Source organism: Cervus elaphus, chromosome 4 (genome assembly GCF_910594005.1).
Source record: "Cervus elaphus chromosome 4, mCerEla1.1, whole genome shotgun sequence".
NCBI classification, from domain to species: Eukaryota; Metazoa; Chordata; class Mammalia; order Artiodactyla; family Cervidae; genus Cervus; species Cervus elaphus.
Genome location: NC_057818.1, coordinates 24,819,676 through 24,846,890, shown reverse-complemented (window position 1 = coordinate 24,846,890; position 27,215 = coordinate 24,819,676). Strand labels below are relative to the sequence as shown.

The following is a 27,215-nucleotide window of genomic DNA, read 5'->3' as shown; positions in this document are numbered from 1 at the left end:
ATATACACAATAAAATATTGTTTTATTGTTATGTATAACAATAAAATATATATACACAACTACAGTTGTATAGTACTGATCTAAATATTTTCATACGTAATACCTCACTTCATCCTCATTGTGATCTTATGAAATAGATATTAGTGTAATTTACAGATGGGAAAAGATTATATAGAGATGAATAATTTGTCAAGGCCTAATAAGTAGGGGAACTGATGTCAAACCCAGGTTTTTCTGACTCTAATTCCAATATTTTTGTCACCGTCACCCACAGAAAATACAAATGAAAGAGTAAGTTTGGAAAAGAAGAAAAAATACAATCACCTTTATCCAGAGCCTAAAAATAAATCAATCTGAACTTACTAAGAATCCAAGTATATGTTCAGCTGTGTATTGTGAAATCTCAAATGAAGCCAAATGACACGTAATGTCAATGTGGTCCACTTCCACTGACCGATTCTGACCTTCCTCAGGCTAGTCCTTATGGCTGACTGTGAAGGAATAAGTACCAGAAACCGCTCCAGAGGTTCTTGCTAGTATTATGTACTAAGTACAACCACACTCCTGTTTTGGGCTGCTTCCTTAAGGAAAAAAAAAAATGCTAAGACTTTGATCTCATGTTTTAAATCTGGCTGTTATAAATAGATAGATTTTCCGTTTAAATATACTAATGATTTTTTTCACTATGCAAATTATTTTGGTTCCTTAGCAACAGAACAAATAAGTGTTTCTCCTCTAATTCTGTGTATGTTAGTTTAGAGAAGGCACACAATAAGTTAATTAGAGAGTGGTTGGGGGTGATTTGTAAATGTCATATTAACATGCTCTTGCTTTGTAGCAGCCGAAGACTTTAAAATAAATGGATGCCATTTTCTGGCATGGTTGATTTATTTTATTTTATTTTTTTTGTCTTTAGAACATTTCCACAAATAATATTTGGAATAAAGATTTAGAAGTGACCAGTAAACCAAACATATCTTTGGTTGCAGCTTCTAATAATATATGTGCTCAGTTTCGAGAAAAACAGGGATATAAAAATTTAATCTGAAAATGAAGATAAATCAGGGCATTGTTAGAATCCCACTGAATTAGAAGTAGTCCTTATAGCACTTTCATTTTACTGGGGGGACAAGTTGGGCTTAGATGGGGCAAATGACCTACACAAGAGCCCAGTGTGGGTGCTTGGTTATGAAATAATATAAAATATCTTTTGGTCTCTGCTCCTGGTTCCCAGACTAGGGCTCCTAAAACCCTTGTAATTTCTTAAGTGGTAAGAACATTAGAAGCATCTCTTGTTCTAATATTGGTCTTTGACCTCTGTGGCTGACACAGAGCTCCAGAAACCCTGGAAATTTCCTGGGTGACAGGATTGTCTTTTGTTCTAATGAAACAACTTCAGTGGGTTCCTGGGTGAGGGCGGGTCATGGGAAAAACCAAGTCATGATTAGAAGTTTAGAATTTTCAGCCCCACTGCCCTCCACCCCCATTTCCTAGAGAAGGGAGAAGGAAAAAACAGAGTTAATGATTGATCATGCCTACGTGATGGAGCCTCCATTAAAATCTCCAAAGTATGGTGATTGGAGAGAATCTGGGTTGGTGAGCATGTGAAGGCGCTGGGAGAATAGTGAGCCCAGATGGGACATGGAAGCTCCGTGTCCCTTCCCACATACCTTGCCCTACACATCTCTTCTATCTGGATGCTCATCTATGGCTTTTACCATATCCTTCAATAAACTGGCAAATGTAAGTGTTTCCCCAAGTTCTGGGATCCACTCTTGCAAAATAATCCAACCCAAGGAGAGAGGTTATTGGACCCTCCAATCTATAGCCAGTTGGTCAGAAACTCAGGTGGCAATCTGGGCTTGTAACTGGCATTCTGACACCTGGCAGGCTACAGTCCATAGGGTTGCAAAGAGTCGGACACGACTGAAGTGACTTTGCATGCATTACTATTTGTTGGTAAAGCTTTGTTTATATTTCTGTCTTTTCTGAACTTGATTTCTGCAAAAAGTTACCCTTCTGTCCCTTCCTCCCACCATGGATGAACTGTATTACATCTGATTCATAAACTGTTTGCAGGGAGAAGAGAAGGTAAGGCTTGTGCTGGGGGGAGGAATTCTGTAATATCCAGGACAAATTGTGAGGTGTAAAAACTGAAAAGAGCATTAAGAAAATACAAGCATAAATTTATTCATTTAAATAATAGCTCATCTTCTATTTTGATTATTTCAGTTGCATGGTATGTTAAGTTTCAGCATATATTTATATCAGTTTAAACCACCACCCTCATTATGATTATTAAAAATGTAAGGTGGAAATTCCCTGGCAGTCCAGTGGTTAAGATTCAACACTTTCGCTGCAGAGGACCTGGGTTCAACCCCCGGTCAGGGAATTAAGATTCCACAAGCCACACAGAGCAGGCAAAAAAAAAAAAAAAAAAAGTAAGGCAAAGACTGCCTTTATGCTTTATATCACCCAGCAGAACAAAGAAGAACAGTTAAATAGACAATGACACAAGGTTTGTATTCAGAGACAAAAGCAAATTTTGTGTCAATTAAGAATGCATTTAGCTGCAAGTACCAGAAAACTCAACCAACGGGGGCTTCAAACAAAGGTCAGTCACTGTTAGATTACGTTAAGTCTGGATATATACAGTCCCCCAATTGGTTCGGAATACAAATGATGTCAAGGTTGAAAGAGTGGTCCCAGTTGGTGCCACGGCTCCAGGCATGACCTCACATAACCCACCCAAAGGCAGGAAACACATGGAGGCCAGGAAGTGAGCATGTGAATCTGTTTTCTCTTAACGGGAAAGAAAAAAAAAAAACCTTTCCCAGAAGCCTCCAAAGGGTGTTCTGTTATATCTCATCAGCCAAAAGAAAGCCAACTCTAGCTGCAGAGACAGCAGGGAAAACCTCTCTGCTGGGAGACAGGTAAGGATGAAGGGACAGTGCTCCTGGTCAGCCCTGGTGCCTACCACGTATTGGCTATGCTCGCAGAATCTCCGTGACACTCTTCATACATGCTAATTGTGTTCTTCTGTGAGGGGCTGGGGGCTTTCTCTTTTCTGCATGTTGACATTCCCTTGGGGCTGGGAAATTACACCTCTGCAAGCAAATCGGATGTGGAGAGGACACTGGGGATGGACACCAGCTCCCATGCCCTCGAGTGGGGCAGCTCTGAGACATATTTCATGTCAGTTTCCAGTGGATTCCAGTGGGACTGGGCCCAGCTGCCCACAGAAGTGACTTGTCTGTCCATGCACTCTGAATTGGCTTTCTTGCCTCCTCTGGCTTCCTTCTCTACTCTTGCACTGGTATTTTCTGAGGCTATTTTCCAAAGAAATCACTTGTGTTCAAGTCTTGGCTTCCCTGGTGGCTCAGTGGTAAAGAACCCACCCGCCAGTGCAGGAGATGTGGGTTTGATCCCTGGTTTGGGAAGATGCCCTGGAGAAGGACCTCACAACTCACTCCAGTATTCTTGCCTGGAGAATCCCCAGGGACAGAGGAGCCTGGTGGGCTACAGTCCATGGGATCACAAAGAGTTGGACACAACTGAGTGACTAAGCATAACACATATTTAAAGTCTCTTTTGAATTTGTTGGACTTCCCTGGTGGTTCAGCCATAAAGAACCGGCTTGCCAATTCAGGAGATGCTGGTTTGATCCCTGGGTCGGGAAGATCCCCTGGAGGAGGGCATGACAACCCACTCCAGTATTCTTGCTTGGAGAATCCCATGGACAGAGGGGCCTGGTGGGCTATAGTCCATGAGGTCACAAAAGGGTCAGACACGACTTAGGGACTAAACAACAATTCAACTCTTGCTTTCGAGTTAGCTTCCAGGGGAAATCCAGTCTTGCTATGTGAACCTCTTCAACGTCAGTTCTGCTAACTGTGGAAGGGAGATAATAATCTCCACTCGGATAGCCACTTATGAGGGTTAATGACAAAACACATGAAAATACATTGCAAACTATAAAGCATTAAATGGACAAAGGGATAAAGTGGGCTGGAAAACACAAGGTGTTTTTCACCCAAGCTACCAGTTTAGATTCCATTTCTGTAATTTCACCTAGACTTGCCAAGGACTGAATTCTTTGGGCAGAGATCCCTTCCTCTGACAGGTAAAGGAAGTGTAATTGTTAAAACGGTACTTCCCCTCAATCTCAGCTGAGAGCCTTGCTTTTATGGATGTTACTACACTAGAATTCCAATTAACTATTATTTCTTTAGAGATGGGGAGTTGGCAATAAAATGGACTACATGGTTGCATTACAGTCTTTAATATTCGGTATGTTGACAAAGATAAACAGTTCATTCTCTGTTACAGGTACTCAACTGGAAATCTGTTGGGACTGCCTCAGAAAACTTTACGCCAGGTTTCATTTCTCCACAGGGGAAAAAGGGTGATTGTATTGGGTACAATCACCTTAATGAAGCTAGGCTTTTAAAAATAAAAAGCAACATCATCTATTTCCATGTAGCTGAAAGCCTCATCTTGAAAAAAAATTATTTCTAATTGAAGTGTAGTTGATGTACAATATTGTGTCAGTTTCAGATGGACAGCAGAATGATATATTTTTCCAATTCTTTTCCATTATAGGTTATTACAAGATATTGAATATAGTTCCCTGGGCTGTCCAGTAGGTAGAAAGGTGAAAGCCATGGTAATTTCAGGGTGGGGTTGAAGTTAATGCACCCTGGATGACTGTCCATGCTGTGACCCCCATCTGTCTGCTTCAGTCATGTGGGACTTTTTGTGACCCTATGGACTGAAGCCCTCCAGGCTCCTCTGTCCATGGGATTCTCCAGGTAAGAATACTGGAGTGGGTTGCCATGCCCTCCTCCAGGGGATCTTCCCAACCCAGGGATCAAACCTGTGTCTCTCATGTCTCCAGCATTGGCAGGTGGGTTCTTTACCACTGGTGCCACCTGGGAAGCCCCTGTATGATTATATTAAACCCTAAAAGTAAAACCACTGCTGCTTGAATTTAAAGCTGAGATGGCAGGGCAACTTTGGCAATGTGAGTACTTCAGCCAAGAAGCCACAGGTGCTAGAAAAACTATGCCAGGAGGAAGTACATCTCCACCTTTATGATGCTATGCAGTGTCTTACAGACTTTCAGTGTTTTATAAATGTCAAATTTGACACCAGAGTTGTTGGTTTTTTTTGACACCAGAGTTTTTATTTCCTGTTGTGGAACTTGGCACCCTATAGTTGGGATTAGTTTGACTGGAGAATGGGGAGATGGGGACCTCAACTTTAGAAGTGGTTTTCTCCAAAAAGTGCTGTCCAGGGAGGTTGGATTTCTCCTTTTGGAGATGGAGTGGAAATGTTAAAACTATCACTTACATTCTATTTTTTTAAATAAATATATTGTGTTATTTACATATTTTAGTACATGCATCCAATTTATACACAAACACACCTATATTTGGGGTGCACTTCTGAAAATTTTTTTCTACAAATAATAGACACTATCTGGCACTCTCTGTTTATTCTTATAAAAAGATTATTTTTAACAGCTTTATTGAGGTATTTGGGATTCCCTGGTGACTCAGCTGGTAAGGAACCCACCAGCCAATGCAGGAGATACAGGAGAGGTGGTTTTGATCTTGGGATGGGAAGATCCCCTGGAGAAGGAAATGGCAACCCGTTCCAGTATTCTTGCCTGGAAAATTCCATGGACAGAGGAAACTGGTGGGTTACAGTCCACAGGGCTGCAAAGAGTCGGACAAGACTGAGCGAATGAGCACATTGAGGTATAACTGATCCACAAAAAAGACACATATTTAATGTATACAATTCAATGAGTTTGGGCAGCTGCATACACTGGTGAAATCATGCCCACATCCCAGGTAACAAATATGTCCATCACCTCTCAAAGTTTCCTTGTGTTCCTTTTTGAGTGTGTTTGTTTTTGTTTTGTTTTGGGGTTAAGAAGAATTGACGTGAGATTTACCACCCCCCAACAGATTTTTAAAAGCACAGTGCAATATCGCTAATGATGGGCAAATTTTTCTTGAACAGGAATCAAACAGGTAAATCACACTTTGGTCAAGAATAAAAAAGCAGATCCATATATACTGAGGTTTCCAGGGTCATGAACTCAAGGTCAGAAATTTGGGCTCTTTTCTTTTCACACGCTTTTGATTTACTCTCCAACTCTCTATAAACTTCCGTCTCCCCTGCTTTTCTCCTCTTTTTCTTTCCTGAACTCTGCTCTCCTTCTTCATTTGTTCACCTTTCCAGGTTTGTTTTTGGACATCTACTTCTGATGGGTCACTGCACTTGGTGTAGGGAGCAAGGTGGACAGAAGTGACTTCTTCTGTCCTTCCCTCTCCACCACCGGACTCATCGTGCCGTTATGTTCTTTTGTCCTGTAGTAGTAACAGTGTTAGTAGCTCCATTGTGTCAGACGTTTTGCAACCCCGTGGACTGTAACCCACCAGGATCCTCAGTCCATGGGATTCCCTAGGAGAAGAATACTGGAGTGGGTAGCCACTCCCTTCTCCAGGCGAGCTTCCCGAACCATGGATCAAACCTGGATCTCCTAAATTGCCAGCTGATTCTTGACTGTCTGAGCCACCGGGGAAGCCCTTTGGGTCCTGAGTCTCTGTCGATCATCCCCTCCCACCTGTAGGCATTCATTTTTCTCTTTACAACTTACCCCTCTAGAAACATCCACATATTCAAGTGCCTTCTCTGACAGTCAGTATTCCATAAACTGTCAGGTCCATGCAAGAAGCCTCTCTCTGCTGGATTTATGGCTTTGCAAAGCCATTTCGTAAAGAATGATTAATGATAATTAACATTTTAACTTCAGGCCATTTAATGATACTCGACAAAGGGGTCAAGTGAAACTCATGGGTGTCATATGTCAAATGTCACAGTGAAGGGAGGGGACTGAATAGAAGCTGAGAGTTAGATGAAGAGAGAGTGGGAGGAACCACAGACAGAGCTTCTGCATCCATCCCAGGGCCTGTCGCCTCCTGGACCACAGTGAAAAGGATACCGCCTACACCCCAGATTAGATGTGTCTTTGCTTCAGTTAGAATGTGTGCTAGAGTATTCAGTTTTGTACTAAATGCAATAACAGCCCATGCCCTCCTGCCACATGCATTTAATGTACAGCATACTGCACATTAAGTAAAGTCCACTGCATACCCAGCATTGAGGGACTTCGTTTCCTGAACATCCCAGGCTTGGTCACCCTGCAGCTGGCTCTTCATCTCTGAAGTCTCTGAACTGACATCCTCCATGCCCATTCATCTTTGTGTCCTCATTTCACTTCTTCTCCCCAATCCAGACTCCATTTCTGCTTCTCCCCCACGTATTCCTTCCCCTCTCTTTTGCTCACTGAAAGTTTACGGCTGCCACCAGTGCTCAGGAATCCCCTCCCCGAGGATAGCTTCATCCCGCTGCTCTGCCCCAACCTTACGGATGGAGCCTAAACACCAACCACCACCAACAAAAAGCTGAGCATAGGGTGAGACCAAGAACCAACGTGTTTCAGTAATGGAAGGTTGGAGAATCTCATTGACAGGAAAGCCTGGTTGTTACAGTCCATGGGGTTGCAAAGAGTTGGACATGACTGAGCAACTAACACACATACACACTTATTTATTTAGCTTCGCTGGATCTTAGTTGCGGCATGTGGGATCTGGTTTCCTGACCAGGGATGAAACCCAGGCCCCCTGCTTTGGGAGTGTGGAGTCTTGGCCACTGGACCACCAGGATGTCCCCATACCCACGTTCTTAGTCACACAACCACACCACCTCTCGACTAGCTGAGCGTGTCACGGTGGCCACACAGAACAGGAAGGGCAGACATAAAGAGTAGGTACCAATACAAAGTCCCCTTTTCAAAAGCACTTACTTAAAATGTAAAAGTGAGTATATGTAAAGGAAAATATCAAGAGAAAATGGTGCAAGTTTGGCTATGGCCTGAATCTTAAAAGGTGAAATGAAAACTAGCATAGGCTGATCGCTCTGACACAAGCATAGCTGAATCCAGTAAATGGTGCTAGTGGGTGTGTTTGAGGAGCCAGAGGAAAAAATGAGGAGCTTTCCAATGTAATAAAAAAAAAAATCCCCACTGTTAGGCCGAGTGACAGTCCCCGTGGTCGGCAGCGTTCTGACCTTGCCTCACGTGTCAATGTCAATAGCTGTTGTCACCCATCAGTGGGCCTCCCGTTTGGTACTTAGAGATTCTCTTTATGCACTTAAAAGGCATCATTAGTACCAAGTGGCTATTAAAGCAGGCTTGCTGCTCAGAACGATTTTCTGAAGCAAATGCAGAGGAAACGTGTTGAGGGTTGAAGTCATTAGCTGAGACCACAGAAGGACTGACCGTGGGCAATGGTGCCATTAATCTTGATAAGGGGAAGTGTGAGCAATTCATAAAAATCTGCCGGGTGAGGTTTCTCCCTAAATGGACACCCGGGAGAGTGACCCCATGTCTTTGCTCTAGGTAAGAGGGACACGTGTGAGCTGTGACATCGACTTGGCGGAAGGAACAGGGCAGGCCGGGGTGGGGACAGTGATTTCAAGCTTCACTGGGGAGGCATGGACCACGGGGGTATGGTCATAGGAAAAGAAGTTGCAGGCAGCAATTTACATAATGCGTACTATGGACCAGGTACTTACATAGTAACTTTTTTGTCTTCACCACAGTCCAATGAGGCAGGCACTATTATAATTCCCATTTTAAAGATGAGCAAGCTGAGGTCCAGATAGGTTATGCTATTTGCCTCAGGTGACACAGCCTGTAAATGGCAGAGCTGGGATTTAAACCCGTAGGTCTGCTTTTAGAAGTCATGTTCTTACCACTTTGCTCCCAGCATGGTCTTAGAGTGGAGGCACTCAGCCTCCTTCTCTCTTCCCTTGAAGGATGGCATGGACTTTGGGGGTCACACAGACCTGGGCTGGAACCCCAACTCTGTCATTTTCCAGATGTGGCACCTTGGAAAAAGGACTTTGCTTCTTATTGTGTGTGTGTTTTGTTTTATTTAATTAATTTTGAAATTTTGTCTGTGTTGGATCTCTGTTGCAGCATGCAGGCTCTCTAGTTGTGGCACACAGGCTTTCTAGTTGAAGCATAAGGGCTTAGTTGCCCCGCAGCATGTGAGATCTCAGTCCCCTGACCAGGGATCGAACCCACACCCCCTGCATTGGAAGGTAGATTCTTAACCACTGGATCACCAGAGAAGTCCCAGGACTTTGCTTCTTAAAACTCAGTGTCTTCCTTTATAGAGTGCTATGAAATTATATGTGGTGTCAGAGACTTCATGGCTCTTGAATATATGTTACTGCCTTCTTCTTCCCCATCAAGGCTGCAGACATGATTGCCAGGGCAGGATGTTGATGGGGGGATATGATTGGCAGCTAGATGCCTGCCCCAACCAGCATCTCTTTGGCTAGTGCCTGGTATAGATCATTGGTCAGAGAGTCAGCGCCTTTTCTCAGTCACCTACTTCCTAATTGGACTTGTTTAACTTGGGTTCTCGGTTAGGGTCTGCTATGAGCTAAATGTGTATGGCCCTCCAGAACCCCTATGTTGAAGCCCTCAACCTGGGTGGGACTGTATTTGAAGATAGGGCCTGTGCAGAGGTGATAAAGGTCAAATGAGGCCATAAAGGTGGTTCCCCAATCCTATAGGACTGGTGCCCTTGTAAGTAGAGGAAGAAACACCAGCATTCTCTCTTTCCACCGTGAGAGGGTGCCATGATACAGGGGCCATCTGTGAGCCAAGAAGAAAGCTCTCACTAGAAACCACATTGGCTTGCACCTTGGTCATGGACTTCCCCAGACTGGAATTGTGAGAAAATAAATGTCTGTTGTTTAAGCCACTCAGGCTATGGTATTTTGTTGTGGCAGCCTTAGCTGACCAAGACAGAACCCCCAATCCACAAGTTGAACAGGAGAATAATACACTCTGCAAGTACATTCAGAATTGTGCCTTCAGCAATGATCCCAATTTGGGTAAAGATTGTTTGTTATTATTCAGTCACTAAGTCATGTTTGACTCTGTGACCCCATGAACTGCAGTTCGCCAGGCTTTCTTGCCCTTCACTATCTCCCAGAGTTTGCTCAAACTCATGTTCACTGAGTCGAGGATGCCATCCAACCATCTCATCCTGTGTCACCCCCTTCTCTTCCTGCTCTCAATATTTCCCAGCATTAGGGTCTTTTCCAATGATTTGGCTGTTCGCATCAAGGTGACCACAGTATTGGAGCTTCAGATTCAGCATCAGTCCTTCCAGTGAATATTCAAGATTGATTTCCTTTAGGATTGACTGGTTTGATCTCCTTGCTGTCCAAGGGACTCTCAAGTGTCTTCTCCAGCACCACAATTTAAAAGCCTTCTTTATGGTCCAGCTCTCTATTACAAACTCTATGCTACTCCTCCTATTAAATGGTAGAGTTGAATTCCTCTTCTCCTAACTCCGGACAAGTTTTAGTGACTTGCTAAACCAACAGAATACAGTGAAAGTGACATCTTGTGACTTCTGAGGATGGGTCATAAGAAACCTTGCAGCTTCTCCCAGGCCTCTTGGAAAACTTGTTCTCCAAACCTGGCTGCCATAATGTAAGGAAACTCAAGCAGCCCATGGGGATCCCGGGCGGAAACTTATGCAGGGGCTGGAACCCCACATCCTCCTTGGAAGTGGGTCCTCCAATTCCAGTCAAGCTGCATCTACTAACACCTCATGGACCAGAAACAAATCATTCCCACTGAACCCTGCCCACATGTCAGATCCATGGGCAAAATCAGTGACTGTTGAGCCATTAAGTTTGAGGGAGATTTTTTCCCTCTGCAATACATAATTGGAACACCAAGAAACACTTCCAAAGGACTCCCACCCCTGCTCAGAGCCACCTCTGAGCTGTCCCAGGCATGACTTGGCTCATGTGCCTAGGACCTTCCACTCTATGTGCAGGTAGTTGGGACATGAGATGAGCAAGGCTCAAGAAGGTCTCCCTGGCTTGACACTGGCCTCTGATGTCCCAGATTACATCCATCTCTGAGCTCCTTTGTAAACAAGGAGAAAAATGTAGAAACAAGTAGAAACAAGTAGAAAAATGTAACTGTTATACCTCATTTTATCCTGGGGAAAACATGAAGGTCATAGGATCTAGGAAGAAACTAGAGGCTCGTCAACTTTTTCTGCTAAGCCTCATCACTTGCTCCTACACCGTTCTAAAAAATGCTGGGACTAGATAGAGAAACAGCCTTATTGTAGTTTACCAGTTCTCAATCTTGGCTATACATTGGAGTTACGGAAAAGTTTCAAAATTCCTGTGGGGGCCCACCCCGAGAGGTTGAATTTAGTTGGTCTGGGGTACAGCTTCCCAAGTGGCTCTAGTGGTAAAGAAGCCGCTGGCCAATGCAGAAGACGTTAAGAGACACGAGTTCGATCCCTGGGTCGGGAAGATCCCCTGGAGGGGGACCCACTCCAGTATTCTTGCCTGGAGAAACCCATGAATGTAGGAGCCTGGAAGGCTACAGTCCATAGGTTGCAGAGAGTTGGACATGATTGAAGTGACTTAGCACACACAGCTTGGATATTGGTATGAAAAATCAAAACAAAACAAAACACTTTCCTGAATGATTTTATGCACCTGTAGGGTAGAGAACAAATACTCTAGACTCATCATCATTATCATTATTGGCATTATTGTGCTAAGGCAGGTTGTCTAAGAGTCTAAATAAAGCCAAGTTGGAATTTGGAGACAGTCCCAGGCAATGAGGGAAGACCTCAGTCTCTGATGATCTCATAAATAATAATCACCCTTCACATTAATACAGATTAACTCGCCAAACAGTTGAATGTGTACCAGCCTTGATGTGAGCCGGTCATGGCATTAAATAATTCTGAATCTCAACGTGACCCAAATGAGTCCCTCTTCAACTTTCTTTGAATCCTCTGATCCACAAAGGAAAAGCCTCCGTTTGGTGCTAGCATGTCTTTAACATCTCTCCAACTCTTGGCAAAAATCAGGGCATTGATTTGCACTGACCAAAATTTAAGTAACACTGACCTACATCTTTGTCTCTATGGCAGCTAGAGAAATTGTGAAAGAGCCATGTGGTTCAAGGTGATTTCAACCTACCAGGAGAAAGTGAATCTCAGAGGCTTTTGGTGACTTGCCCAAGGACTCAGGTCACTGCTTCTCCACCCTCTCCAGTTTCAGCTTCAGCTCAGTCGCTCAGTCGTGTCTGACTCTTTGTGACCCCATGGACTGCAGCATGCCAGGCCTCTCTGTCCATCACCAACTCCCGGAGTTTACTCAAACTCATGTCGATTGAGTCAGTGATGCCATTCAACCATCTCACCCTCTGTCGTCCCCTTCTCCTTCTGCCTTCAATCTTTCCCAGCATCAGGGCCTTTTCAAATGAGTCAGCTCTTCCCATCAGGTGGCCAAAGTATTGGAGTTTCAGCTTCAACATCAGTCCTTCCAATGAGTGTTCAGGACTGATTTCTTTTAGGATGGACTGGTTGGATCTCCTTGCAGTCCAAGGGGCTCTCAAGAGTCTTTTCCAACACAATTCAAAACCACCCTCTCCAACTTAGCATTTAATGAAAATCATGCCAATGGAGGGGGTCCTTCACCTCATAACTGGGAGACAGCTATTGGACTATGTTCTTACTCTGATCTCGGATAAGGGCCAAGAAGGTCCCACTGAGAGGGCAAGGGAAAGAGAAGGCATACAGGGTGACAAAAAACCTGGAATTGTGGAGAAGAGTAAGACTCATTGGTTCAAGAGATTGATTTCAGGAGGGAAGTGGAGAAAAAAATTGGTTCAAAAAAGAAAGAACCTTCTATTGCAGCCAAGGCTGCAACAAGAGACCGTGAGAGACCCACCCCCTCCATCACTTCTTTTGTTTGCTTAAGATACAATCTTCCCTTCATGGCGTTGATTTTTCTTGAATATGTAAGGATTCTGGACAGCAGGCTCATGTCTGGGGACAGAATTCTCTTACATGAAGAGGTGCTGGGAGCTCCAAAGATGCTTCCAACGCTGGAACCCTAGTTAGTCCTCAGACTGCTGGGGGGAGGCAAGTTCGTCTCCTAGGTCACCTCCTCCTCCTCCAATAACAACTAATCTTTGAGCTACAGGATGGCGGGTGAGGAGCTGAACCAGATGAGGTGATTGCATGTGAATCCAGATTAAATCCTGGAGGGAATATTTGCACTTGTTACTGGGATGTGATTTACTCTTGGCCAACAACAGGCATTTTAAAGCCTCAGGGTGAATTTAGGGTCTGGCCACTTGAGGGTCAGCCACTACTACTCAGGTCAGAGGCCCCTCAGGCTACCTAGGGTGCTTGTCACATAAGCAAATCTTCCAGCCCACCTCTCAGCAGGGTCCGTTAGTCATGGTCTGATTGCAATGGTGGAGATCCACAGGCTATATTTTAGCAAACACTGACCAGGGTTGTCTCAGACAGTCTTGACCCAGGGAAAGGTGGGCGGTGGGAAAGTGGGGGATGCTCTTGGCCAGGATCTGGGGGCAGGTCCACGAAGCACTGAAAGTCCTTTTCCATTGGACATTCCTGAGAAGGAAGCAGGGCAACCTGGAGCTCCAGAGGCAACAGATAACACTCATAGACAGAGTCTCAGAGACAAGGCTTCTATTCATAATAGAATAAAAGAATTTTAAAACAAGAAAATGCACTGACAGTAGAACTTAGTGGTTAAGGGGCTTCCCTAGTGGTTCAGATGGTAAAGACTCTGCCTGCAATGCGGGAAACTTGGGTTTGATCCTTGGGTCGGGAAGATCCCTTGAAGAAGGGAATGACTGCCCACTCCAGTATTCTTGCCTGGAGAATTCCATGGACAGAGGAGCCTGGTGGGCTACAGTTCATGGAGTCACAAAGAGTCAGACATGACCAAGCAACTAATTTTCACTTTTCACTTAAGAATCAGCCCTACTCAGGGTCTGACTTCTTTACTTGCTAACTGGATAACTGACATCAAGGTATTTTACTTCTCTGAGCTTCTTTTTCTACATTGAGTAGATGGGACATACTAGAAAATACAAAGGTTCCTGGGACTCCTGCAACGCATAAATGAGTCAGTGCATTTAAAGGACATGGCTCTGAGTCTGGCACACGGTAAGGGCTTTATAAACTCTTATCATTACCAGGGTGATAGGATGTTGCAGCCAAAAGTGATCATAGAGGTTATCTAGTGAGTTTGATGCCAATGTCATGACTGCTGGCCGGAAAGGAATCAATAAAGGAAGAAGGCACTTAAGTTCTATGGCTCCCTTGGCTCAGCCTCTCTCTTCCCAGTGCTCTGGTGGCTGCTCCCCAGCTGAAGGAAGAAGCACATTTGTCATCAAGGGAATTTGGAGAGACCCTCCTATAGTCTCTCCAAGCCTGAGAACATCACCTTGCTGCTTTGACTGTCGCTCACTTTGCTGAGCTCACAGGCCAGCTGTCTGCAGGCCCCAGCAGGCTCAGCCAAGGACAGCAGGGTTGCATCCCCCCTCCCCTTGCTCCAGCATTTAATCAAAACAGTATTCAAAATATGATTCTGGGAGATTATATTGGGAGATTTGCAGGAGGCTCTCAGTGGGGGCAGAGATAGTGGGAACAGATTGCTGCTGGGAGCCGGAGGCTGGGATCGCAGGCTCAGACTCCCCATTCTCAGGCCTTTGGCTGTACTTCTGGAGCCGAACACCAGCTCTGCAGTGAACCCTGAGCACAAGGATGGAGAACTAGATTATCTCCGAACTTGACTGCTGGGGAAACTAAGAGAGGGCAAAGGGCTTGTCCACGGCCACATATGGTGGGAGTAATGGGCTTCCTAGGTGGCTCAGTGGTAAAGAATCTGCCTGCTAATTCAGGAGACACAGGAGAGGTGGGTTCGACCCTGGGTTAGGAAGATCTCTTGGAGGAGGGCATGGCAAGCCACTCCAGTATTCTTGCCTGGAAAAATCCCATGGACAGAGGAGCCTGGCAGGTTGTAGTCCATAGGATTGCAAAGAGTAGGACACAACTGAGCATGCAACACAATGGGATTGAGGTGGCCAAGCCATTTCCTGGGATTGAAGGCTACTTTTTTTTGGCCCTTCTCATAGTCCAGCCCTTCTCACACTCCAGCCAACCAGATCTCACACTCCCAGATCTTTGGGACAAGCTTGGACTGCAGGCTCCTGCTCTGGGTTGTGGGAGGTAGAGAGAGGCTGGATCCTGTAGATAAGGTCCTGGATGGTACCTGGACCTTCTTTTCCGAGGTTCAGGGTCCTACAAAAGCAGCATGACTGGAGGCAGGGTGCAGGTAAACCCTTTGCCCACTACCATCCTGTATGCTCTGCATCCTAGTCCCAGTTCAGTCACATGACCTTGATGTAGGTGAGTCTCTTCTCTCTGGCATTCACTTTCCCACCTGGAAATCTGACTCCATGAGATGCTACCGCTCCTCTCCCCTCCACAGAATGGCTAGCAGGTGCCCCACTTCCAACTGGAGGCCCTAGGAACTAGCTTCTGCAGCCTGGCGGTGGGGTGGGGCTGGGGTGGGTAGGGGTGGGTTTACCTGGCCCCCTAGGAGGGGGTGGGGTCCAGAGTGCCTTGAAAGAAACCTCTAGCTAATGCTCTTTATTACAAGCGTTAATCCCGTAAAGCCGACTGGAAATAATGTTTATCTTTTCGCAGTTTAATTTCCCGGACCCTAAGCCGCCGGACAGTGAGGGCGACTGGAGGGTCCCCAGAGAGGCTGGGGGTAGGAGCAGCTGTCACCCAGGAGCAAAAAGAAGGCAGGGAGGGGGTTTCCCAGAGGAAGGGGGAGAGGAGTCAGAGCGAAAGGGGGCCTTGGACGCTGAGTGGAGAGTTGGATTTAACTTCACCACGGGTTCTCTACGACCCTGAATCAGTCCCTGCCCTTCCTCAGTTTCCTCATCTGAGGAAGGGGTTTGTGCTTTTGTGTAATTCATTATCTCTGACTATTCTATAGAAAACAAAGCAGAGTGGGGCGCGGGGAGGTGGCCTGTTCCCCTTGATTTTTTCAACACCCACTTTTCCTCTCTGCAGCCTCCAAGGTTCTTAAAATCTCCTCCCAAATCTGGATCCTTCCCGTCCCAGACTTCAGTGACCAGTCTGCTGGCACAGCGCTGGTCTGAAAGGCTGTCAGCCAGCCTCTGCCGGAGGGGCTGGAGCCCTGCAGCGAAGACACGGCCCCTAGGCGCACACCCCAGCAGCCCTCCCTCCTGTCTCCCGGTCCCCATCGGCTCCCCGGACCACCCGGCAGGGGCACCGTCCCGGTTTGCCTCCCTTTCCTCTCGCGCAGCGGCGAACGCACTCGCGGGCTAAAGCCGAAGCCACTGGGCCGGGGACACGAACTCAAGGCTCTCACCTCCGCCCGTCCGCACTCCTCAGCCCTAGTCTGGACGCTGCTCACTCCGGGGACAAAGCCGCTTTCCCCGCTCATCTGCTCCCATTGGTTGGCCTGTACCGGAAGTGTTTGCTGACACTTGATTAAACGGGAAGATTGCCCTCTTCTCGCCTCTAATCAACCCAGCAAGCTGTCCGACTTGGCCGTTGGGTCAGAGGGGTGGAGCGCGCCCAGACACTGCCGAGAGGACCCCCATCTCCCCTCCTCCCAAGAAACTTAAAACCCAAGTACGAACGGAAACAAATCCAGCTTCTACCCAAATAACCTGACAGCTCTCCTCTCCCCTTTCCAGCCCCAACCCCAAGTTGCGCCCTCTTTCCCCACCTCCAACTCCCCGGAATCAGTCGGAAGTCTCACGCGCTCTCCGACTTCGTTGGGTCCGCAAATTTTGGTGGGTCTTGGCCATTACCTTGTCACTTTCTCTCCCAGCTATTGAAATCTGCAGCCCACGCCGCCCTGTCTCCAGAATCCCTGACCTCATCCCCTTCTCCCCACCACCCCAACCTCACCGAGTTCCCCAGTTGCAAACAGGCCACACAGCTTGGTTTCGGTGGATTATCTTTAAGGACACAAAGAGTGAGAAAGGGGAGGAGACACGCGTGGTCCTTAGGAGCCAAGTCAGCATTGAAGTTACAAAGTGAGGGTGATGGGGTGAGTGAACAGGAGAGGGGGTGACTTGAGACCTGAATCCAGAGGGGAGAGGCAGACTAGAGTGCTGAGCTGGGTGCCCTGGGCACACTCGCCCAGCCTTCCCACTTGACCTTCCCCAAGGTGCCCTCCCACCTCCTCCAGGGATCTGAAAAGAGGGACCTCTGCCAGCCACTCCCCTCCTCTGCGTGCCAGGAGGGCCATTCGGAATATTTCTGTGTATCTGTCTCTTAGGCGAAGTGAGAGCCCCAGACCTTGGCGAGGTCTCTTAGCTTCTTAGTGTGGAGGTGAGTTCCAAAAAGCAGGGCTTATTTCCAGGACGCTTCTGCTAATCGCAGCCATTGCGCTAACCTGCTGAGAGAGGAAAGGTTGATTAAAACCCGAAGGCCACTCAGGGGCGATTCCTAGGAAATCCGAGGTCGGGGGTGTCTCATTCCAAGGGAATCTAAGGTCTAGAGGCAATTTGCTTGCCAGAGGTAACATTTGGACCTTGTTAGGTGGAAATTCAAATAACAGTGTAACCCAATTTTCTAAGCTAGTAGTTAATCCTGAGAGAAATGACTTCAAAGAGCAGAATCTGATGGTAATTGCTGGAGGCTTCCAAATGCTTTGGGAATGTCCCTTTGTCGGGTGAAATTCCCTTCCAACCCAACACAGCCAGTGAACTAGTGATTCAGCCAGGTGCGGGAGACAGCTGATTGGCAGTCCTATCCAGCTTGGGGGTAAGACGGCCCTACACATACAGCACTCACCTGAACTACACCCCTAGGGATTTCAGTGGGCTGCATGGAGAGCTTCTGGCCTTAAGCACTGGCTTTGAACCTGTAGGTATCTGGCCTTTCCCCTGAGACTTCTGGGAAAGCCCTTGTGCCTGCCTAGCCCTAGCAAACTCTTGGAACAAGACCATAAAGGGAGGCAGCTGTCCTCCTCCAAAGGGCAGGAAGGGGACAAGAATGCCTGGGCTGGAGGGTCATGACGGTGCCCACCTGGCACATCTGGAGAGATCTAAACAGTGAAGAGATCTAAGCTGTCCTTCTCTTCAATGACTTTCTCAGTGTTTCCTAGGTAAGTTACTGTCTCATTCTAGTGTAATCTAGTATTTGGTTTTAAGAAGATTCAGGAGCTAGAACTTTGATCTCTAAGCTTCTGTTTCAAGGAGTGGGGTGAGACACTCTTGAGCTAGGCTAGGTCTGAACCTTGGCAGAGAGCCTGTGCAGCGGCTGGGTAATCCGGAGTTGGGGTACAGGGGAGTGGGGTGAGGGAAGGTGGGAAGGGGAGGGGTCCTTTGGTCAGACACTCCCAGCGCCGTTGGGGGCCCACTACCTTCTGCTCCGGATGGGTACTGGCACCGCATCGCCGGCTCCCTCCGCCGCGGGCACGGCGCACAGTTCAGCGGCAGACCCTGTAGGGCAAACGTGGGGTTTCCAAAGGCTTTGGCTACTCGGGGAGACTCTTGGCACGCGGAGTCTCTGGGGACCGCGGGTCGCGCGCCCGGGCCTGGAGGCAGTCCGCGAATCAGATGGTGCTCAGGACTTCGTGGCTGGGGCGGGTTTGGAGGTGCCCCTTCGACGACGACGCTGGCGGCCGCTGTGTGCGCCAGAGACCAAATGCGCGATGGTTTCTCGCTGCAGGGGTAGTGCATGGTCAACGTGGGGCCTCCTGGCTCGGCCCGGAGGAAGTCGGTTTCTCCGGATCTGGGGGGCTCAGTGAACGAGAAGCGGGGTGCCGCCAGACTGCACTCCCTGCGCTCCGGCCGGCCCTCTCGAGCGGCGGCACATTGCGCCGCCGGCAGCGACTGAGTGTCTTTATGGAGCTCAGCCAGTCTGTCCGTAGCTGTGGCCACTGCCTCCTCTTCATCCGCCACCTCTTCCTCTCCTTCCTCCAGGTCTTCCAGGTCACTCAGCCGGAGCCCCCGGGCCTCCTGGCCAGCAGTAACGTCTGAGGGAAATCAAGAACGAGTGAGAAAAGCCCCAGGCCCCAAGGGAAATCCTCGGGAGTGCCCATCCCCGAGAAGCTTTTAGCAAGATGTGCCCTGCACTCAGGGCAGACTCGGTGTAATTCACCAGGATGGCCACACCGCCTCCGACACTTGCTCCAGAGCTGGCGGCCTGAGGCTGGGAAAGAATTCCCGCCCTTAGATCTGCTCTCACCCTTCAGAAGAGCCCTCCTCCCCTTTGATAGCCCAAGGAAAGGGACACTTTTCCCTAAGACCTGGATCTCAGTTTCTCAGCCTTAAAAAAAGCAGAGGGCCGTTTTTATCCAATTTAAACACTCACCGGTGGCTGGTGTGTATTACTTAATTCAGAAAATATTTACTGAGCACCAGCTATGTGCCAGACATCATTGAGGCATTTAAGTATTAGGAATTTAGAGAGTACAGCAATGGAGGCTCTCTATGGTGGAGCTGACATCCCTAAGAGGGTAAATAGGCCACAGGAAATAAAAGTAGGCACATGTGGTAGAGAATAACTTAGGAAGCTAGCTGGTGTGGGTGCACAGGGAAGGCTTTTTGGAGGTGGTGCTTTTAAGTCTAGAAGGCAGTTCCCAGATCCTTAGTGAATTCCAGGCAAAGGGAACTGATTGCACAGGCAAAGGCCCTGAGGCATGCAGGGGTTGCAGGTGTGAAAGGAAGCCAGGGGAAGACTTCCACAGAAGCTACGCCATGGGTTGTGGTTGTGAAAACCCAATCCAACTGTTTGATGATTGGAAAACCCAGGTAAGTTGGGGCAGGGAACATGGGGTACCTTTGGTGTCACCATTTAGGCAGCCCAGCAACTCCTCTGCTCCATCCTCCTCCTTCCTTTCTTCCCCGCCTTTGTTCTTGGGTGCCCAGGTCATCTTGTTCTCCTTCTTGAGGCGCCGGCGCGCATTGGCGAACCAGGTGGACACCTGGGTGAGGGTCATCTTGGTGATGATGGCCAGCATGATCTTTTCGCCCTTGGTGGGGTAGGGGTTCTTGCGGTGCTCGTTGAGCCAGGCCTTGAGTGTGCTAGTGGTCTCCCGGGTGGCGTTCTTTCTGCGCCCAGCACCACTCAACTCCACTGCTCCATACCTGCGGGGAGAACCTGGCTGACAGTTCTGGGGCTGGGAACCTGGGGCTGCAGGCAAGAGACAATCTCTGTCCCTGAAGGAAGTGAGGTTCTGCTCACCATCCTAGCCCACAGCCATCCCCCACCCCATGCTCTGTGGATTGGTCCTACCTTGGCAGGGGAGGAGGAAAGAGCTTGTGATATCAGCCACCAACGCCCCATGCCTTACCGATCATACTGGTATTGCCCCAGTGTCGGCTCATAGGGGTAATAGGCTCCTGGTTGTGCCAGGCTGGATGTAAAGTTCCCGGCAGCCTCCTTAAATTCGTACTGTGGATTCTGGAGGGGGAGGAGGGAAGAAATAAGGACTACATTTGGGGAGGAGGAGGTGGGGTGGGGAGTTGCTAAGGGTGTGAACTCTGGAGTCAAGTCTGGTTAGAACTGCAGCACCACCACTCGCATTGACTGTGTGATCCTGGGCACAGCTGTTTAACCCCTCTGTGCCTCAGTTTCCTCTTGGTAAATGGGATGACAATCAAGCCTAAAGGTTACTGAAGAAACATGCTTGGCAGAATTCTAGTGCAGCATAAGCAGTATTCGCTGTCATTTAACTGTTACTACTTGTGTCCCCCCCAACCGCCTCCCAGCAGCTGGGGCTCTTTCTTACTCCCTTTCCGGAGTCATTCTCCGCCTCCTATCTCTGTGACTTTGGGAAAGATTATTCAAGCCATTGTGAACCTTAGTTTCCTCATCTGTACACTGAGCCTAGTGATGACTTGCCTACTTTACGCGGTTAATCGAGGTACAGATGTTTTTTTAACCAGGATGGACTTCTACAAACTGTAACATGTTGTAAAGATGTTTTATTTATTTATTTATTTTACTTTATATAGAATCCTAACCATTGCCTTTCCTCGAAGTGATGCTGTAGGTCCTAGATTTTCCTAGATAGAAACATCACAAGGGGTTTCGCCCCTGCCGCTCCTGCCCCCACAGGGGTGGCTTCTGTCGCGCGGACCCAGGCTCCACCCCGGTACTCACCAGCGCCCCGTACAGCGCCGGCGGCTCGGGGCTGTAGGGCAGGTAGCCTGGGTAGCTCTGGGCAGCTGCAGCGGCCGAGTAGGGAGCTCCATAGATGCCCAAGGCCGCGCCCAGCTCGGGCCTCGCGCTGCCCAGCAGCCGACTGTCGTAGGGTGCGCAGCAGAGCGCGGCCGCCGGGGTGGAGCCCGAGCCCACATCTGGGACCGAGCGCGGGGCGGATTCGCAGCAAGTGGCGCTGGAACTTGCAGACACCAGAAACTACGGGGGCGAGAGAGGGGGCACTGGAGGTCAGAGACCGGCGCCTCGGGCTGGCGGGAGCCAGCGGCGGAACTGCCAGATCAGCCCTTCCCTCAGTATGAACTTCATTCCCCCTTGTGCTGAGCGTTCTCCTGAGGACTGTGACGGAAATGACCCGTAGACGCCATTTATCCAAACCGCCTTTATAGACATACTCCTAAAGCTTTGCTAAAGCTCCAGAGTTCCAGGGGCTCCGGGTCATGGGAAGGTTCTGAAACCCGAATTACAAAAGCCAGACTCGGCCAGTTCCCTGGTGAACCTTCCCTCCTCGCAGCCACAGGATCCTACCAAGGCCGAACTTGAAATTTGCCTTAGAGACCCCCGTCTCACTCTTGCTACTTTATAGATGGGGAATGAGGACTACGGAGAATAGGAGGCTTTTCCGAGGTCACAAAGCTGGGCAGAGGTCAAGCTGGGGCTAGTTCTTGGGCTCTCTGCTGAGAAACTGAACAGGGGTGGGCGTCTCCAGAATTTCCCCAGGAGACCCTGTCATTGCACAGTGCCCACCCAGATCTGGAAAATCGAAGGAACCGGAAGCCGAGAGCTTGGACCTACCCATGGAAGGGAGAGGAAAAGAACAGAGGATCACAAACGAACGAGCCCAGAAAAAGAGTGAGACAGAGTCTGGGACCCTCCCGGCCACCTCGGATATCTGTACAGCAAGGAGGCCTGTCTGGAAGGTTCCGGAGATCCCACCCACCTCGCGGAGCGCGAGGTCAGAGTGCCCAAGTTTCGGGTCACACGATTCTTCAGCTTGCCTGGGGGAGCGGCGCATTTTCTGCCAGGGATGGGGCATGTCAGAGGGGTCTGCGGTACACTACCCAGGTTCCTGCTCTCTCTGGCTTCCCTGGGAACTCGTGGGAGAGGAGGGCTTTGCGGGCAGGTTCCGGCACTGGGCTCTCCTTCCTTCCAGTCTGCCCCCATCCCCCATGGGGGCGGCTCTTACCTGGGAAGCACTGCCGTAAGGGTGTCCAAAGTGCGGGAAGGACATTGTGACTGTCCGTGACCCCGCCGCCCTCTTCTCTTGCGGGTTGCCGCCTCAGCCCCGTGGTTCTGCGCCTCCAGCCGTCCGCGGCCTCGGTTCCTTACACGGTCGCCAGTGCCCAGTGCTGGGTCCTCCGCCGGCTTGGCGTGGCTGGAGGCAGAGCCGAAGGCAGCCTGGCTGCCGAGCCCTGCGCTCCAGAAGGCTCCCCTCCGGCCCGCGTGGTCCGGAAGACAGAAGGGCCCATGGATGGGCAGGGGAAGGGAGAGGATGCGGGTTCCCAAAAGCGCGCGGCGGCGAGGCCAGGTGAGGCGCGGTGCGGGGCTGTGCGGCTCCCGAGGTGCCCCAGTCCAAGGTGGCCAGAGGCTCAATGTGACGTCACGGTAATCCCGGGCCGCCAGGCGGGCCCCCGGGCCCTGGGGCCCCGGGCCACCAAGCCTGCCAAGCGCAGCCAGCCCGTGCGCGCGCGCGCACTCTTAACCACACTCACACTTGTTCCGGGAGGTTTGTGCAGCTGGTGAGGAACGTCAAAGACCCTGACCCTCTCTGCTTGGCGCAGGATCCTACCCCTTTTCGCCTTAAGCTCACGCGCGCGCGCACATACAATCTCTCCAAATTACCCGGGAGAAGTAGGAGAAACGCCTCCCACCGCGCCGCGCAGGCCCCGGGCGCAGCGCGCCTACCTCCTCCCCTGCGGCCCGGAGGAGGAGAGAAGCGCCGGGCGGCGAGGGAGGAGAGAATACAAAAGAAGAGACAGGAGTAACAACAGGAGGAAAGTGGGGGAGAAAGGCTAGAGGGAGAAGGAGGAGGGGAGAGGAGAGGGATGAGTCTAAGCGAACAGAGGCGCGCGGGGGAGGGGAGGAAACGGGTGGGCGAAGGCTGGGCGGAGGTGGAACGCTGGCAGGTGGAGGAGCGCAGAGACTCCGGGGACAAGCCTCCAGCCCGGCCCCCCACCTCCCACCTCCGCTGCAGGAAAGTTTGTTCGCGCCGCGGGCCCCGAGCTCGTTGGGGGCAGCGTCGGTGGATCCACTGTTCGGCAGTCTTTTGTCCTCGGGGGCCTGGCTCCCCGCCCTAGGACTTTAGCTCGATCCAGGATCTCCATGACCCGGTCTTTACTAGGGTCTTGACCCCAGGGTTCCCCTGTTGCTCTCTGGTCCTCCAATAGACCGAATAGCGCCCCCTCCAGGTCAAGTTCAGATCTCCCCCTCGGATTGTGTGGGGAAAGGCGCCAAGTTAGACCCCCCTGGGCATCTGCAGACAGCGGGCGGAGACCCCTGGGCGTCTTTTCGGAAGGCGAGGCTTGGCTTCCTCGTGCGCGCCTCTCGCTGGGTCCACGGGGGATCGGGGAGCCGCACGAAGGTGCTGGGGCCGGGCTGCAGCCGCTGCGCTCCGCTGGGGGTGGCGCTGGCGAGCCACGGTTCAGCGCGCAGGGAGGGCGGTCGGTTCCCTGCGCTCCTCTGGGTCTCCTGGCTGGGCCCAGCGATCTGACCATCCCCTGCATCCCAGGGGCCCTCAAAGGGGCACTGATGGCGGACGAGCTCATTGGTGCCTGGGAGGGGGCTGTGTCCTCTAGGCCTGGCCCCCAGGCGAGGGGCCGCCAGTTTTCGAGTATGGGAGAAACTGGACTCCTGAAGGCTCAATCCCCAGGCCTCCCGGGGCCTCCAACCCCAGGACATCTGGGGGCGTAAAGGGGTTGTCAGTCCGGTGGGAGGAGGTCATCCGGGGATGCTGCCGGCATGCGAGTGGAACTCTAGGGTTTTCAGGTTTGCAAGCCAGACACCTCAGATTGTCTCAGAATGTCACTCCAGAGGTCACCGAGCTTTACATCTTACAAAAACGCTCTCCCAGGTCCTCTCTGCGCCTTCCCAAAGGAACCGGGGGTGGTGGTTCAAGGGCCTAGCTTTACTTTCTAGCTGAAACGCAAAAACATGTGGCCTGGAGGTTAAGAACAACCCGGATCTCTGACCTGGGTTCTGGCGAGGCAAGGAGGAAGCCCAGGGACGGGTAAGGTCTGGGTCCCTGGCCCCAGCCTTCCTCAGGCACCTTTCAGCGGAGACTAGTAGGCCCGGAAGTCAGCGACCTCTTTAGAATGACACCGGCTTCTTTATTTCTTTACAGATTCTGCAGAACGCACACCGAGCTTGAATAAGCCGCAAACCGCAGACTCCCACCGCCTAAGAGATTATTAACAGGAGCACCAGATCCATTCCAAGTACGAACAAACCCGGCGAGGTTTCCTGGCTGCGGCTACTGCGTGTCATTACCTTGGAGAAACCTTGCGTTCAACCCGGGAAAATCCTAGTTAGAAGAAGAATTACAGTTATCGCCAGATTGATTTAGTGATAAAAATTCACCGTAAAAGATAAAATTCCTTGATTTTTCAAAATGCACTTTGGAGCCATCTACACGTTTGCAGCTGGGATACATCTATTTTTTTTTTTTTTAAGTAAGAATTGGAGAGAATTCATTAAATCAGTCCCTTGGGGAAGATTACCGCTAATTAATTAATTGCCAACATTTCCAGAGGGAAGGTATGTCAATTGTAAAGTAATAAAATTAGGTAGTTGAAATACTTACTCAGCAACTTTGATTGCCCATTCATTCTTAAGCAGAATTTTTTTTTTTTTAAATGACAGAAAAATGGGGAGGGTGATGAAGAAAAAGCATTAGTTCTGTCCTCTGGCGATCTGGTTGCAAAGGAGAAACTACCATATAGGATTTATTGATTTTCAGCTGATTTATAAGATCTCTGTGGTATCAGTGCTGTGTGCAAGGCCTCCAGGCCTACCTCTTGTATTCCCTCTCTAGGATTCAAAAAAAGGAACATGATTTGGGAAAAAAAAAAAAAAAGAAAGAAAGAAAAGAGGAGGAAGAACAGTGGTGAAGTGAATTGGGAGATGTGACTATAAATGCTTCAGCATTTTCTTCATCTGCAGAAAAGAAAACAAACAAAAGAGCCAGTTTTCTGTTAAGGCATCTTTCGTACTATTGTGTTCTAAGTTGCTTTAAGGTATAAGAATGTCTTGGAGAGGAAGGCTGCTCTTTCCAGGCATGGAGACCTTGATTTCACATTGCTTTCCTGGAGAGAGGCAGCACTCAAAGCAAGCCCACTTGCTGCCACTGACATTTGATTGTCGCCACCTTAAGCATTTAGTGGGGTTCCCTAAAAGTGTTCCTATGAAGTGTGCCTTTTCCCATTATTTGGGGGCCCTTGTTACAAAACCAAACCATCAGTTTCAACCAGTATCAACTTCTGTCTGGCAGAAACCTCGGGTGAAAAGGAGTGTTTCCTGGAAAGTGATTCAAGGAAGCTGCCACGGAATTTGCTCTCTTCCGGACTTGTTGACAGGCAGTCACATCGACAGCCAAGTGCCCTGAGCCTCTCCACAGCGCTGGCTTTTCATTGCTTTGTTCAGCCCTGATTCATTTAGTTTGGGGAGAACTGCCCAATTGTCTGTGTATCCATATTGAATTTTACTGAAGCAAGTAAATAAACCTATCAAATACAGACCCAATTGTATTTAAGGGAGTCATTCTACCTTGTTTTATATAGATGATACAGATTCTTTTATTGTATTATACCACATACCCTGATAGCGCCTCTAACTGCTCATTAAAACAAATCTGAAACAGTCAACAGTCAAAGGCCTCTTTGGAGCAGGGAGAGTACTAATCTGACATTGTTTATTTGAAGTTCAGGTTGCTTTGATTGAAATGTACTGAAGGGCTTGAGCAGGCAGAGTAAAGAATGTGTCTTGATAGTAAACCTGAATGCAGGTGCCACACACAAAAAAGGAAATCATACTGTACTATTTTGAATATTTTAAATATTTCTGATTTCCTAATGATTTAGAAAGACAACAGATTTTACAGGGAGAGGATGATAATGGTAAAATGCCCCAAATCAACTTTAGATGCCTCAGATCATAGATGGAGTGTGTGAGTGTATGGATAAAATAACACTGATGAAAATGTGCTGTTATATTTTTTTAAGTATGAATTTTTTTTAGTGACTGTTTTTGAACTGAGAAGGATGACATCTCCTCACATCTATGCATGAATGAACAAGTGCATCTGGACACGTGCATCTATAATTTATACTGATCAGTCACCATGGGTCTCCCCGAGTAAAACCGAAATGAACACTAATTGTTTTGACGGAAGTAGTGTGCATGGCATCTGATTGTGAAACACAGCGAGCCCCTGCCTTGCCTGAATACATATTGTCAGCAGCAACTCTGGCATCAGGAGAGGAAAATAAAAAGGCAATAATTCCCAGATGAGGGTGTTGATGTTGCTTGTTAGGAAGGTGGCAAACAGAAAGAATGAACTTCTAGATAAAGTGAAAAATGAGACAATGCAGAGATCCTGGTGTGTCAGCAAGCCAGGTACAAACCTGAGCTCAGACTTAAAAAACTGTAGCTTGGTGATAATAACATTCCTTTGCATTTGTAGATTCTTGGGAGCTATCCTAAACACCTCTGCTTTATCTTATTTAAGGCTGTTGATAAGGAAATTGAAAAGGTGGGAAGCAAACCTCAGATCACACAAATGAACAGATGACAGAGGAGGAAACAGAACTGCAGTTTGGGTCTCTCCACAAAACCTTATTTCAAACATATATGAAGCCAGATACAGCTGGAGATGTACTGCCCTGGAATAACATAATGTAATTTAGCCCAGAAATATCTGAAGAGACACCACAGTAAGAACATTAGTTAAGTCTCTACTACATGCTTTTGTATCAACTTGTTTTATGAAAGAGCATATGTGATAATTTAGGAGTTTTAGAAATTTGATGAAGATCATTAATA

At 48.7% G+C, this 27,215-nt stretch overlaps 1 protein-coding gene and 1 long non-coding RNA gene across 6 annotated transcripts in view; one reads left to right on the top strand and one right to left on the bottom strand.

The window, feature by feature from the left end:
* LOC122691723 overlaps positions 1-26,263 on the top strand; it is a 134,459-nt gene extending 108,196 nt beyond the window's left edge. The window contains exons 2-3 of one of the 4 annotated variants that reach the window (XR_006340490.1): positions 24,520-24,932; positions 25,666-26,259. This is a non-coding gene — a long non-coding RNA (uncharacterized LOC122691723). Of the gene's footprint in view, positions 1-24,519 lie in introns of all 4 variants that reach the window. The other 3 variants (XR_006340492.1, XR_006340493.1, XR_006340491.1) reach the window with 3 other exon arrangements.
* IRX6 (iroquois homeobox 6) lies at positions 16,951-23,174 on the bottom strand. 2 transcript variants are annotated; one of them, XM_043898497.1, is made up of 6 exons: positions 22,366-23,174; positions 21,123-21,380; positions 20,311-20,420; positions 19,797-20,104; positions 18,376-18,990; positions 16,951-17,406 (listed from the first exon to the last, which is right to left on the bottom strand). In XM_043898497.1, the coding sequence occupies exons 1-6, from the start codon at positions 22,408-22,410 to the stop codon at positions 17,399-17,401; spliced, it is 1,344 nt and encodes a 447-aa protein (XP_043754432.1). In that variant the 5' UTR covers positions 22,411-23,174; the 3' UTR covers positions 16,951-17,398. The 2 variants fall into 2 exon arrangements, with proteins under 2 accessions (XP_043754432.1, XP_043754433.1); XM_043898498.1 differs by having other exon boundaries at positions 16,951-17,403.
* Positions 26,264-27,215: the final 952 nt, after the last annotated feature.